At 42.6% G+C, this 14,966-nt stretch overlaps 3 protein-coding genes across 3 annotated transcripts; 1 reads left to right on the forward strand and 2 right to left on the reverse strand.

Annotated features, from left to right (window-relative positions):
- Positions 1 to 524: 524 nt before the first annotated feature.
- Positions 525 to 4,504, reverse strand: LOC307269655 (tubulin alpha chain). The gene is made up of 4 exons (XM_080052657.1): positions 4,440 to 4,504; positions 2,859 to 3,081; positions 2,119 to 2,267; positions 525 to 1,679 (listed from the first exon to the last, which is right to left on the reverse strand). Exons 1-4 carry the CDS (start codon positions 4,440 to 4,442, stop codon positions 705 to 707), a joined length of 1,350 nt encoding a protein of 449 aa, XP_079908783.1. The 5' UTR covers positions 4,443 to 4,504; the 3' UTR covers positions 525 to 704.
- A 2,098-nt stretch (positions 4,505 to 6,602) lies between these two features.
- On the reverse strand, positions 6,603 to 8,404 carry LOC307269913 (tubulin alpha-1A chain-like; the record flags this gene model as incomplete). Its single annotated transcript, XM_080052999.1, has 3 exons — positions 6,603 to 7,583; positions 7,884 to 8,032; positions 8,158 to 8,404. Coding segments are annotated over 3 exons (1,377 nt in total), but the record flags the coding sequence as incomplete, so codon positions are not given.
- A 3,751-nt stretch (positions 8,405 to 12,155) lies between these two features.
- On the forward strand, positions 12,156 to 14,369 carry LOC307270087 (tubulin alpha-1A chain-like). The gene is made up of 3 exons (XM_080053228.1): positions 12,156 to 12,351; positions 12,624 to 12,772; positions 13,282 to 14,369. The coding sequence occupies exons 1-3, from the start codon at positions 12,171 to 12,173 to the stop codon at positions 14,260 to 14,262; spliced, it is 1,311 nt and encodes a 436-aa protein (XP_079909354.1). The 5' UTR covers positions 12,156 to 12,170; the 3' UTR covers positions 14,263 to 14,369.
- The last annotated feature ends 597 nt before the right edge of the window (positions 14,370 to 14,966 follow it).

A 14,966-nucleotide genomic window follows, 5' to 3' on the forward strand; every position in this document is an offset into this window, starting at 1 on the left:
CAAAACGTTGTGGTAACAAACAGAATAGACTTATAGAGAATATAGAAAATATATTTGTAAAAAAAGCACTTCATTAATTACCTTAAACCAAAGTACACAATAAATAGCTATATACAGAATAAATGTCTAGTCATAAATCAAAATGTGTTTAAGGCTTGTTTGGAATTTTAATTTCAGTTCATAAAGTTGAAGAATTAAATTAATAAATGTTTTAAATATTGATTTCAAACCAGTAAATCTACTTCTGTAAATTGTATCATTTTGTAACTGAAGTGAACAAGTCACATTTTCAGATATCCAGTTTTCTGACCCGTCGGTCTCCGTGAGCTGATAATACACGCTCTTTTCAGTTTCCAGTCCTGACCTAAAAATAAAATGGTTCAGCTCAGTTCCCTCTCAAGTATCTCTGTGGGTTTGGCCCAGAAACGTCACACCATCTGACCTGCTGCTTCTCCAGGATTTACACAATATCCACAATCACAGAAAAAACTATCAGTACTATTAAGTAAACACAGGACAAAGAATGACTTCACATCTTTATTTTGCTTGCATGATGTTGTTTGCATGATTACAACCAACAAAGAAACTCATTGATAACTGGAATGTGCAAAATGAAAGGAATGAGTCCAATTTTAGCAACAAAACACGTTTGTGTTTGGTGTTTATTTCTGAGACAATGATGGAGTTTCAGATGTTTCACGGGCCTAGTACTCCTCTCCCTCATCCTCCTCTCCCACGCTGTCGGTTCCCACCTCTTCGTAGTCCTTCTCCAGGGCGGCCATGTCCTCTCTGGCCTCGGAGAACTCTCCCTCCTCCATTCCCTCTCCAACGTACCAGTGGACGAAGGCCCTCTTGGCGTACATCAGGTCAAACTTGTGGTCGAGTCGAGCCCAGGCCTCTGCGATGGCGGTGGTGTTGCTCAGCATGCACACGGCCCTCTGCACCTTGGCCAGGTCTCCTCCAGGAACCACAGTGGGAGGCTGGTAGTTGATGCCCACCTTGAAGCCTGTGGGACACCAGTCCACAAACTGGATGGAACGCTTTGTTTTGATGGTGGCGATGGCGGAGTTGACATCTTTGGGCACAACGTCACCACGGTACAGCAGACAGCACGCCATGTATTTACCGTGGCGAGGATCGCATTTCACCATCTGGTTGGCTGGCTCAAAGCAGGCGTTGGTGATGTCAGCCACTGAAAGCTGCTCATGATAGGCCTTCTCTGCTGAGATGACTGGGGCGTAGGTGGCCAGAGGGAAGTGGATTCGTGGGTAGGGCACCAGGTTGGTCTGGAACTCTGTCAGGTCCACGTTCAAGGCTCCGTCGAATCTCAGGGAGGCGGTGATGGAGGAGACGATCTGTCCGATCAGCCTGTTGAGGTTGGTGTAGCTGGGACGCTCGATGTCCAGGTTCCTGCGGCAGATGTCATAGATGGCCTCATTGTCCACCATGAAGGCACAGTCAGAGTGCTCCAGGGTGGTGTGGGTGGTCAGGATGGAGTTGTAGGGCTCCACCACAGCTGTGGACACCTGGGGAGCTGGGTAAACCGCAAACTCCAGTTTGGACTTCTTGCCATAGTCGACAGACAGACGCTCCATCAGCAGGGAGGTGAAGCCAGAGCCAGTTCCTCCTCCAAAGGAGTGGAAGATGAGGAAACCTTGGAGCCCGGTGCACTGGTCAGCCTGATAAATACAAAAGTCAAAATTTTCAGTCACATGAATAGTCTCTGGAATTAAATGCTACACTTAAAGGGGCACTGTGTAATATGACATCATCAAGAAAGTTCTAGAATGCAACGCTCCCTGGGTAGCCCCACCCTTTTTGAATAATAACAGAACCTACAGTGGCCTTCAAGGACAAGAACAATTCTACATTCTAAACAATGCACCTGATGACATTCCAAAAACATGGATGCCTCCATAAGACCTGCCTGCTCAATGTAAATAATGTAATATTAATATTTGTAATTCTCCGCTCTGGAGGATAATTCAGATTATTGGCAAAGGTGATTTTACACCAATGAGGACATATTTATGAATGAGGATATTGACTTTAGCTAATAAATTACTTAAAATGTTACACATTGCCCCTTTAAAACAAATTTTGAGAATTTGTGCTCACCAGTTTGCGAGTTCTATCGAGAACCAGGTCAATGATCTCCTTTCCCACTGTGTAGTGACCGCGAGCGTAGTTATTGGCTGCGTCTTCCTTTCCAGTGATCAGCTGCTCCGGGTGGAAGAGCTGGCGGTAGGTTCCAGTACGGACTTCATCTGAGGAGCAACAACAAAGCTGGGTTATGATGATGCTGTAAAATCACTCAACAAGGAACTAATTACAGGAATTTATTTTCTCCCATCTTCCTCAGGACTGTTGCTGTCTTCACGCGCTCTCTGGAAATATCGATTTACGAGTTATAAGCACATGAACGGCCCTCCAAAGTTATTTACGAGAGGGAAATTGAGTTGTAATGTTTGCATGACGTTTCAGCGCAGCAAAAATAGTTGAAAGCATTACAGCAGTGCTAAGAAACGATAATTTATCTTATGTAATGGCAAATTTTAGTATATGAATCAATTGGTGAAAGTATATAAAGCACTCTAGGCGATAACTCAGCTAGCGGACGTAACAACATTGATAAAGTCACATAAATGCCTATTACAGCCTTGCATTCCATAGTATTTGCGTGTGTGTATGTCATAAATACGACTGCACAAGTAGGAAGAACAATATTTCCAAGGAGCGTTTGAATACTGCTTTTAATAAGGATTACAATAACCTCAAATGTTTTGGTATCAACTCGCTTGTGTCCACGATAGATTAACAATATAAATAAGGCGTAAATCCCTCCGTCCCAATCTTACCTATGACTGTTGGCTCCAAGTCCACAAAGACGGCTCTGGGGACGTGTTTTCCTGCTCCAGTCTCACTGAAGAAGGTGTTGAAGGAATCGTCTCCTCCTCCGATGGTCTTGTCACTGGGCATCTGTCCGTCGGGCTGGATGCCGTGCTCCAGACAGTAGAGCTCCCAGCATGCATTGCCCATCTGGACTCCGGCCTGGCCGACATGCATAGAAATACACTCACGCTGTGGAGGAAAGAGAACGATCAGTTATTATCATTTCCGCATAATAGGCAAATGGGCGTTTACATCTACAGTATACTATAGCCAATTTTTAATCTGGAGCAGTCAAACTAGGGCTGCAACTAACCTACTTTTCTAACAAGTGAAATATTTTGAATGAATAGGCTGGTATCCACAAATACTATATGGTATCTTGCTTGAAACATATCTCACAATTATACACACTGGTAGTATTTTATTCAAAGTTGAATAACAAATCTGCACATTTACTTAATTCTAAGAGTGATTCCTATGCTGTTCAGACTAATCTATATTTCTTTATATTATACATTACAATTTCATTATTTGTATTACTTCCCGTGTGTGAGTGTTTTTAAGGCCTATTTGTGTATTTTTGTCATTCTGAATTATTCTTAATTTTCTTGAGCGCACCATAAATATCAGCAATATTGCCACTTGGCTTAGATGACAATAGGAAAGGACAAGTTTAGCTACCGTTTCCCCTTCTTAACAAGACAGAATGGCCCAACAATTAATTCTGTGGCAAAATCTTTAGGCAAATACACTGCTGCACTTAAAGATCTATTTTTAAAAGGGTCGTTTCGATAATCCCTATCCTCGGGGGATGCTTTTCTGCAAGCTTGATGCATCATGTCTGCTGAGTCATATATCGGCTTACTGCAGACCAGTTGTGGGTTAACTATGCCTTCCTGCCCCTCCCAAACAGGGGCAGTGAAAGAGAAACACACACACACACACACACACACACACACACACACACACAATAGTCTACACAACCGGGAAGAGAGTAGGGAAAAAAATTGAGTCAGGGAGGGCCGCCATGCAAGGTCCTACCTTTGTGTCAGTCTACATTATCGGACAGGGCGTTATCTGATGGCGCCGGCTGCCTCAGAAAGTACCGCTATTTAGTTACACTCAGCCCGTTCGTTTACACAGAATAGGCCACAAAGGCCCACGGTGTTCTACACTACAGGCTATTGAAATCAAGCATTAGAAAGTATGTCGCATTATTTAGTATCAATGTAACGGGTGAAATCGACTCGGACGACATTAAACAATATAACGGTAACTTCCCCGCGCGTGTTGACGTAAACTGCGCCATAGCCCATCACGTTACGAGTATAACTGATAACTAACAAATATTTTAATATCGTTTTGGAGATTTCATTTGATTATACAACCTTTAATGGTCAATATACAAATATAAATGTTCGCCGTTCAATAGTACTAAATATCGGAGCTTCCTCCAAAGAAGAAACGGTCTATGATGAATTCATAGCCTATATAAGATACCCGAGTAGTATCTGAAAATAAAAATAATTTTTAGTCATTATGCTCACCATTTTGTCGCTTTTTTTTCTCCTTCTCTCCGACGTTGAAGAATCGGTTGCTGAAGGCGGGTCTGAGGAGTGGTGGGGGCGCCGCTTGGATTTATAGATTTCCAAGGAGGCGGAGCCAAACGCGTCAGTTTGAAATTCCTTCGGCGGGAGTGACCGTTGGCGCTGCTTTATTCAGATAGTCCGAAATATTTCGATTTATACCGCTTCATAGCACACTTTTCTAAAATAAATGACACCAAAAAAACGTTTGTGCTACTTAATTATTTAGAATTACATAATGCCGAGTGAAAACTATCATGACAGGCTCTGTTTTATTGTAATTTAATTAAACCTGCAGTGTGTAGAATTTGGGGTTTTATTTCCTAGCAGATTTTGTAGAAAATAATTATAATATCCATAAGTAGGCCTACGTTTAATTTAGTGCATAATAGCTGGATTTTATTTTTTCATTATTATTTTTTTCCTTAGAAAGGGTCTCATATAGCCTATGTCCATATTTCTCCATACTTTGGACCAAGGCCTTGTCACTGCCATTTTGGAAGTGTCATAGTTGGAATGTCATCAGGTGCATTGTTTAACATTTAGAATTGTTCTTGTCCTTGAAGGCCACTGTAGCTTCTGTTATTATTCGAAAGGGGTGCAGTTACCCAGGGAGCGTTGCATTCTAGAACTTTCTAGAACATACTTGATGATGTCATATTACACAATGCACCTTTAAGTGTAAAAGGCACTATTTATTTGTGATCTTTCCACTTGGGAAAGATAATGTAGGAGAAGCACCTGAAGGCAGCATGACTCACCATAGGAAATACATAGGCTCAAAAGTAATCTAATCGATAAAGATGAGTAATGTTATGTAACACTTGAAAATAAGACAATCACTTTTCAATAACTGTCATCAATAATAAAAAATGTATAGTTAAAATATAAATATAACCTCCCATTTATTCATGACGAGGAGACCGACAGGCCTACCATGAAATGAATATTTAATCCTGAGCTTTTTGTGTTATGTAAGGTATTGATTGGACATGTTGTGAGGAGGATTTAGACTGAAATTATCTAAAATGTTGTGGTTTTATCAGACACCGCAATGAAGTAGGCAATGGGATATGTCTCAATTTATTGATTTTAGACAATTAAACATACAGAGATCTTCAGAAAACCACACAGGTCTACATTCTGCAGATCAGTCAGCACTTCTTAATACCACTGCCAAATGTGTGAAGCCCTGGCTGTTTAGCACTGAGAAGGTGGCATTGTCATGTTAATTGACCAGTGAAAACCCCTCATTTAAATTCTATGGCCTAGTTCTTTTCTTGCAGCCTTTTACAGTAGGCCTAGTGACTACAATGGTAAAACAGAGGTCTGTTGTTATGCAGTTTACGAGATAAATGTTTGCACCTCATGCAGGCTGCAGGCAGGAATTTCCATTTTAACAGTAGCTAAATGTTACAGTTACTAACCAGACCAGTTGTTTTTCACACAAGGAAATATAACCTTTAAAATGTCAGAATATGCACTTCACTAACTGAATTCCATTTGATAATGAACTCAAGTGGCAACAAAAGGCCTCAGTATGCTTCAAACAAAGGGCTGATAGGGAACCTGAAACCGGGTGTTCATTTATTTATTTATTTATGAGACAGACTTTTCATCAGTCAATTTACTGTGTATGCAACAGAAAGCAACACAACAATTGCTTCCAAGTAGACCCAAGTTGTGAGCACTTCCCCTCCCCATTTGGACAATTTATCATGTTTCATCATCCCTGGCAGTTGGTGGGTTTCCATCCAATGGTTTCTTTGCACATTTGTAATTTGCAGAATAGGGTAAAACCTGTGTGAAAGTTTGAAAAAATATGGTAACAAAGTTTTTATGCTTCGGCTTGAGAGGGTTTTCTATTCACAGTGATGTGATGTTGCTCAAATTAAAAGAAATGCCATGTTTCCAAAATGATTTTTACATTTAATTATTTCATCTTGTTGTGGTTGTGGTTGTGTGAATACATTTAACATTGTGCGTGCTTGTACTAAGCTGTAAGTACCACTCTCCCATTAGCACAACCAACTGTTTATCTTGATGAACCTCCTAGTTTGTTCAAAGCGTACTGACGCCTGAAAATCACCCAATCAATGATAGTTTGATTTGTTTATTTCAAACTTAATATTCTTCTCCCTCTTCCTCTCCCTCGTCTCCCACGCTGTCGGTTCCCACCTCTTCGTAGTCCTTCTCCAGGGCGGCCATGTCCTCTCTGGCCTCGGAGAACTCTCCCTCCTCCATTCCCTCTCCAACGTACCAGTGGACGAAGGCCCTCTTGGCGTACATCAGGTCAAACTTGTGGTCGAGTCGAGCCCAGGCCTCTGCGATGGCGGTGGTGTTGCTCAGCATGCACACGGCCCTCTGCACCTTGGCCAGGTCTCCTCCAGGAACCACAGTGGGAGGCTGGTAGTTGATGCCCACCTTGAAGCCTGTGGGACACCAGTCCACAAACTGGATGGTGCGCTTGGTTTTGATGGTGGCAATGGCGGAGTTGACATCTTTGGGTACAACGTCACCACGGAACAGCAGACAGCACGCCATGTATTTACCGTGGCGAGGATCGCATTTCACCATCTGGTTGGCTGGCTCAAAGCAGGCATTGGTGATTTCAGCCACTGAAAGCTGCTCATGATAGGCCTTCTCTGCTGAGATGACTGGGGCGTAGGTGGCCAGAGGGAAGTGGATTCGTGGGTAGGGCACCAGGTTGGTCTGGAACTCTGTCAGGTCCACGTTCAAGGCTCCGTCGAATCTCAGGGAGGCGGTGATGGAGGAGACGATCTGTCCGATCAGCCTGTTGAGGTTTGTATAAGTCGGGCGCTCGATGTCCAGGTTCCTGCGGCAGATGTCATAGATGGCCTCATTGTCCACCATGAAGGCACAGTCAGAGTGCTCCAGGGTGGTGTGGGTGGTCAGGATGGAGTTGTAGGGCTCCACCACAGCTGTGGACACCTGAGGGGCTGGATAAATGGCAAATTCTAACTTTGACTTTTTGCCATAGTCGACAGACAGACGCTCCATCAGCAGGGAGGTGAAGCCAGAACCAGTTCCTCCTCCAAAGGAGTGGAAGATGAGGAAACCTTGGAGCCCGGTGCACTGGTCAGCCTGCAGGAACACAACAGAAGGTCATTTGTTTTCATGTTTTTTCAACCCAAGGTTTGGTCCCCGGTGTGACTAGTTTGACTATATACTGCCAGCTGGTTATGCCTTTATGAGGCATAACATTGCCAAACGGTGAAAGTCCAGTGGTGGTAGGTAATACTTTAAAGAAGGTAAAGCTTCTAAGAAGCTACAGTATGGTACAGTGTGCACAGTAACATTTGACATTTGACCTCCAAAATCTATTCAGTTCATCTTTGAGTCAGACTGGGACTGATAGGAACTGATAATTGCAGATAGACTCACCAGTTTGCGAATCCTGTCGAGCACCAGGTCAATGATCTCCTTGCCGATGGTGTAGTGGCCGCGGGCGTAGTTATTTGCTGCGTCTTCCTTTCCAGTGATCAGCTGCTCAGGATGGAAGAGCTGGCGGTAGGTTCCAGTACGAACCTCATCTGTAAACACAAAAAGTGAAAATACAATCAATCATTCGCAAACACAATTCAATGTTGTTATTTCATTACTTTTAATTTGTATTCTAAATATCTCTTCAGCCAATTAAGTTATCTTATGGTCTCACCAATGACTGTTGGCTCCAAGTCCACAAAGACGGCTCTGGGGACGTGTTTTCCTGCTCCAGTCTCACTGAAGAAGGTGTTGAAGGAATCGTCTCCTCCTCCGATGGTCTTGTCACTGGGCATCTGTCCGTCAGGCTGGATGCCGTGCTCCAGACAGTAGAGCTCCCAGCATGCATTGCCTATCTGAGCTCCAGCTTGGCCGACGTGGACAGAGATACATTCACGCTGCAAGAACAAGTGGTTGAGATGTTAAGAACTTCTCACAAACCAAATGATGTAGCGTTTGTAAATTAAAGAAACTAAATAATCAGCCTTTTCTTTCAAAATGCATACTGCTATCAGTTACAGTCATTAAAGGTACTGTGTGTAGGAATTTGTATTTTGGGGTCATCTAGTGGTGAAAGTTCTAGAAGTCAACGCTCCCTTGCTAATCCTGGTGGCCTTCAAGGACAAGAAGCTAGTTACTGAAGATGGCATCATCCATCACTGCCTCAAATCTTTCCCACCATATTAAGTGATGAGGTGAAGATGTATTTAGGTATTTATTTTATAGTACTTCTTCTTCGTATTCCAACAGGTGCATTTCCCCAGGACTCCTATACTATATATAGCTACACACTGTACCTTTAAATCATAGCAGGCCACCAACTCAGTTTTTAAAAGTTGGTGTATTTTATGTATCATGCAGCATATTTATTCATGCAAAGCATGTGCTACTCAATCCCACTGACATTAATAACTCAGCCAAGCTAATGATCCAATCATTCAACACATGTTTAAATGTGGTTGAAGGGAGAGTTTAAAAATAGATCTTACTTTAGGTAAGAAGACGCAATACAGATCCAGAGAGCCATGAAAGGATCTAACTTTACTACAGAATCATAAATGAATGAGTGAATGAATGAACTTGTATTTTAAGTACAGTGAAATTTAGTAGGGCACAAATCTGTATCTTCAGCTATTATAGCCAAACAAAGACCGTTTTGCAGCACACAATATGTTAATATTAAATATTAACTCTTTCTTAAGCCTTTTCTTGCTTAGCTCATGTAAAATCGCTCATGTGTGGAACTAAAACATTAAATAAAGAGGTGCTCACCATGATTAAGTTGCTTGTAGCGGTCCCTCGTTCACCTGAAATGAGTGTTTGGGGATTTTGTCTCAAGTACAAGTGCAGAAAGCAGCTTTATATATGGCAGCATCGCTAGGCAACAGCTCGGCATGTTGTGGTAACTGGAGCCAGAGCTGCAGAAGCAAACACCATCTTCTTTAGTGAAAGATGAGGAGGAGGAGGAACACAAGTTGTTCCCCCTGCTAAGATCTAAGGAACAATGGCTGCCGTAAAACAAACGAGTAACCACCAACAATTACAGGCTTGGCTGTGAAATACGACCCACAACTGTTCACCCTGCTTGTCCTCTAATTTCATCTTTAGTTTTAAGGCGAGACACAACACAACAAGGTGGTTATTTTACAGAACCTTGTCTGTTTGTGTCTGTCTATTTCTCCTATACAACCATCTTTAACAGGCAATACCTTTGATAGTTTTAATGTCAGTAATCAACTGGCAACTTCTCATGATGTTTTCTAAGTTAAAAGTGTTACTCTATTCACCTGCAGTGCCGCGCCTACTGCTTTTTAGTTGTTTATACTTTGCAGTGGCATGTTGGGGTTCAAACTTGCTCTTGTGCTTGGACTCTTAACCAGGCTGATTTCTTTTTTTGCATGCACTGCTAGATTATCTAAGAAAAAAGAGTTTGTTTAGCCTAAATGAAAACAATACTATTCTATTGGAGCACAGTTAAAGATAAAACGTAGTCCTGCTGACCGGGCACATTTGCACATTTGGCGCTTCAGTTTTCTTATCTCACAGAGGGAAGAAAACAGATCCCTCCCCGGAGAGACCTGAATAGGCTTTTGTTACAGATCACCATTGCATCATCACTTTGGTCGAGATTAATTTGCAATGCAAAGCTAACCACCTGCTGCATTGGAGCACGCTCGCATGCAGGTGACATTTGAGATTGCTGTCTCTCTTCCAACAGGTTGCAGAGTGATAAATATATACACAGAGTTTTATAACACCACAGACAGACAAAATACGGCTTGGTAGTGTTGAGTTGAGTTGAACAACACAATACTTAAAGTTAGAGATTAGCAAAGGATTAAGATTTCTTCCCAGGAACTCAGACAAGTGTTGTTTTTGACAGACTTTTTGTAACTCTGTTAAAAGTTTTGCACAAGTTAGTTCAGTAAATTTAACAAATCATCTATCTATCTATCTATCTATCTATCTATCTATCTATCTATCTATCTATCTATCTATCTATCTATCTATCTATCTATCTATCTATCTATCTATCTATCTATCTTGTTCTGCAAATCCTCTAATTCTGCTGCAGGTTCTGAGTTTCACACAGGCAACAGTTGTGTGCGACCTCCGGTGTTTCTATAACAACATGAAACCCAATCATGTGGAAAACACAACAGAGCAGCACACGGGGGAGGGGGAGGGTGAGGGTGTGTGTGTGTGTGTGTGTGTGTGTGTGTGTGTGTGTGTGTGTGTGTATGGTGGGGGGTTTGAACAATAGATCAAACAGTAGTGAGGGAACAGGCCTACAAGACAGATCATAAAGAATTACAGGGATTATACTCCATATCCAGTTATGTATCTATTTAAGCAAAGTATTAAGAGCGATAAACTTGTCCATCAAAAATATGTTGTACCTATTAATATTTAAAGGACTGAACAGACAACATAACAGCCTTACATTTGTATATACAGAGAAGTGGGCGTCATGGTGAAATGCACCTGTTGGAAGACCAAGAAGAAGAATTACTATAGATTAAATAACTAAATACATCTTCACCTAATCACTTGATATTGTGGAAAGACATTAGGCAGTGGTGGATGATGCCATCTTTAGTAACTATAGCTTCTTGTCCTTGAAGGCCACCGTAGCTTCTGGAAAATCTACAAAAAAGTAAGAATCTCACAACTAGATGTAGCAACAAAAAAAAAATCAGATTTTACATAGTGTACCAAATGTATACTAAAGGCCTACAAAAGTCGTACTTTGTTAGTGAGGCGATTTAAAAACATCTTCTTCTCCAGTTGATCACCATGGCAATCTCCCAAACAGAGCCCTGACTTCCTTTATATCAGTTCACTCCACAAACACTGAAACAATGCACTGTTTACTTTGTAGCATTTGCCTTAAATGAGTTCTACTTGCCTGCAGTATGTGTCAGAGAGTTATACATTACCTTTGTGGGATGAAGGTTTAGTGATGCGTGGCCGAGAATGTTTGCATAATGTGTTCCACGGCTAAATTATTTACTTGCCCTCTCTCAAACCCAGCCAAACCACAGCTCTACAACAGAGCTTGTTACCATGGAGTTCGGAGTTAAGTATAAGTAGCAGAGAAATCTTTACAGACAACTAAAGCAGAGTTCCAGTGCAGGTCCTCAACGTCAGCAGCAGGAATATATTATAATCATGGTAAGCTCCAGCATTTTCACACATTTGGCTGAATACTAACTGCAATGTGTAATTTCAAAGATGTGTTAATGTAGGTCTGCTTGAATCATCATCGCAATTGTTTTGATTGATATTGGAATCACGATTTTTAACACAATAATAACATTAGCTTTGGAAATTTATATAGGCCTATTTTGTAACTTGTTTTCTAAATGTAGCCTATTGTAAAAGTTGTATTTCAGTAGATTTCCTAACTTTTAAATAAAGTTAAAATGTTAACTAAAAACATGACCTGCTTGGCTCAAAGGTTTGACCTGACTTAAAAACATTTTCTTCTAAAATTCGATTATCTTATTTTCGTCATTTTTGGAGGTTGAAATTCTAACAGCATTTAAAATTCAACCAACTGCACAGGCCTATGTCAATGTCGCAGCTCCAATGGAATTTCAAGGCCTTTCTAACTTGACCTGTATTGGGTTATTTTTCCTCCAGCGAGAATGCCTTTCTATCCATGTCGGCCAGGCCGGAGTCCAGATGGGCAATGCATGCTGGGAGCTCTATTGTCTGGAGCACGGCATCCAGCCCGACGGACAGATGCCCAGTGACAAGACCATCGGAGGAGGAGACGATTCCTTCAACACCTTCTTCAGTGAGACTGGAGCAGGAAAACACGTCCCCAGAGCCGTCTTTGTGGACTTGGAGCCAACCGTCATAGGTAAGTAGACCATAAGATAACTTACTTGGCTGTGGAGACATTTAGAATACAAATTAAAGTTATAGTGCGTAACTTCTCTTGCCTCCATGTTGCATCTAAAAGAGGTAAGCCTTCAGTGATGGCGCATGGATTTCAAACATTCTGCTGAACGTCCAGGTTTTTATCTCAGCAGTTGAACCCCATAGCTTTAAAACTACTGAAATGCATGAAACTGTCAACATTGGATTGTGTTTGCGAATGACTGATTGTATTTTCACTTTTTGTGTTTACAGATGAGGTTCGTACTGGAACCTACCGCCAGCTCTTCCATCCGGAGCAGCTGATCACTGGAAAGGAAGACGCAGCAAATAACTACGCCCGCGGCCACTACACCATCGGCAAGGAGATCATTGACCTGGTGCTCGACAGGGTTCGCAAGCTGGTGAGTTTGACTGCAATTACTTCATATTAGTTCCTGCATCGTCAGTTACAGAAAAAGGTTAAAGGTCACATACTGTGCAAATTTTCAGGTTCAAAATTGTAATTTGGGATGTTTACCATGAACTGTTTTCAAGGTGAAGTGTCCAAGAAACCCTGTATATTTATCACAGTGCCATCATTGCTGAATCTCCTCTTTTAGCCTTAATCTGAAACGCTCCGTTTTAGGGCCTGTCTCTTTAAGCCCCGCCTTCCAAATAACCAAGTATTCTCTGATTGGCCCTGAATCTAACCGCCAGTGAGAATCAGGGGGAATCTGTTGGTGTGGCTTATATCACAGGTGGAGGTAGTGCTAAATTAGATAAGGTAATGGGCGTGTGTGGCTTCTCCCCTTATGACATCATATGGGAAGAGAAATCTGACTGTGGTTTTGGAACACAGGTTTTCAGAAAGATTTGGCAGTCTCTAGTCACACAGGGGATCCATCCTAATGTTGAAATTGTGTTCCTGCAGGCTGACCAGTGCACCGGGCTCCAAGGTTTCCTCATCTTCCACTCCTTTGGAGGAGGAACTGGCTCCGGCTTCACCTCCCTGCTGATGGAGCGTCTGTCTGTCGACTATGGCAAGAAGTCCAAACTGGAGTTTGCGGTTTACCCAGCTCCTCAGGTGTCCACAGCTGTGGTGGAGCCCTACAACTCCATCCTGACCACCCACACCACCCTGGAGCACTCTGACTGTGCCTTCATGGTGGACAATGAGGCCATCTATGACATCTGCCGCAGGAACCTGGACATCGAGCGTCCCAGCTACACCAACCTCAACAGGCTGATCGGACAGATCGTCTCCTCCATCACCGCCTCCCTGAGATTCGACGGAGCCTTGAACGTGGACCTGACAGAGTTCCAGACCAACCTGGTGCCCTACCCACGAATCCACTTCCCTCTGGCCACCTACGCCCCAGTCATCTCAGCAGAGAAGGCCTATCATGAGCAGTTAACTGTGGCAGAAATCACCAACGCCTGCTTTGAGCCAGCCAACCAGATGGTGAAATGCGATCCTCGCCACGGTAAATACATGGCGTGCTGTCTGCTGTACCGTGGTGACGTTGTACCCAAAGATGTCAACTCCGCCATCGCAACCATCAAAACCAAGCGCACCATCCAGTTTGTGGACTGGTGTCCCACAGGCTTCAAGGTGGGCATCAACTACCAGCCTCCCACTGTGGTTCCTGGAGGAGACCTGGCCAAGGTGCAGAGGGCCGTGTGCATGCTGAGCAACACCACCGCCATCGCAGAGGCCTGGGCTCGACTCGACCACAAGTTTGACCTGATGTACGCCAAGAGGGCCTTCGTCCACTGGTACGTTGGAGAGGGAATGGAGGAGGGAGAGTTCTCCGAGGCCAGAGAGGACATGGCCGCCCTGGAGAAGGACTACGAAGAGGTGGGAACCGACAGCGTGGGAGACGAGGGAGAGGAAGAGGGAGAAGAATATTAAGTTTGAAATAAGCAAAGAAAACCATCATTGATTGGGTGATTTTCAGGCGTCAGTACGCTTCGAACAAACTAGTTGGTTAATCAAGATAAACAGTTGGTTGTGCTAATGGGAGAGTGGTACTTACAGCTTAGCACAAGCACGCACAATGTTAAATGTATTCACACAAGTACAGTAAGCCACAATTGCTGTCACTAAACAACCTCAATATATCGTTTCGATCTTACACAAAAAAAGAATAATACATGGAAAATAAAGCAAAACTGCTTTTTGTAAATGTTTTGTTTGTTGGCTTCTTTTTTCTTCTTCTTGGCTTTGCTCAAATGCAAAGAGATCAAAAAATATATGTTGTCATGTGTTGCTTTGCACTGGGTTGAGAGGTTGGAGACGGTGAACAACATTGTTGAAAATGTATTAAAATAACATTTTAAAAAAATTGATAATTTGATACATTTAATTTTTGAAATATATGTAATGTTTCGATTGCTTGCTGATAAGTAGTTTCTCCTACAAGCCCTGTACTGCAGCAATGAGAGTGCATGCCATAAACACACCTCAGTCAGCCGAGACCAAACAATTACTGAGGAAAGAGTTACTAGGGAAACGGATAGGAGGCGGTCTAGCAATCCTTACTTTACAAATGCTGGCAGTTGTCATTACGTTTCCAGGGTTACCTTCACACGCAGAGGTGAAACATTTAACAGCCA

Source organism: Ammodytes marinus, assembly GCF_949987685.1.
Source record: "Ammodytes marinus genome assembly, chromosome: 24".
In the NCBI taxonomy this organism is placed as follows: Eukaryota; Metazoa; Chordata; class Actinopteri; order Uranoscopiformes; family Ammodytidae; genus Ammodytes; species Ammodytes marinus.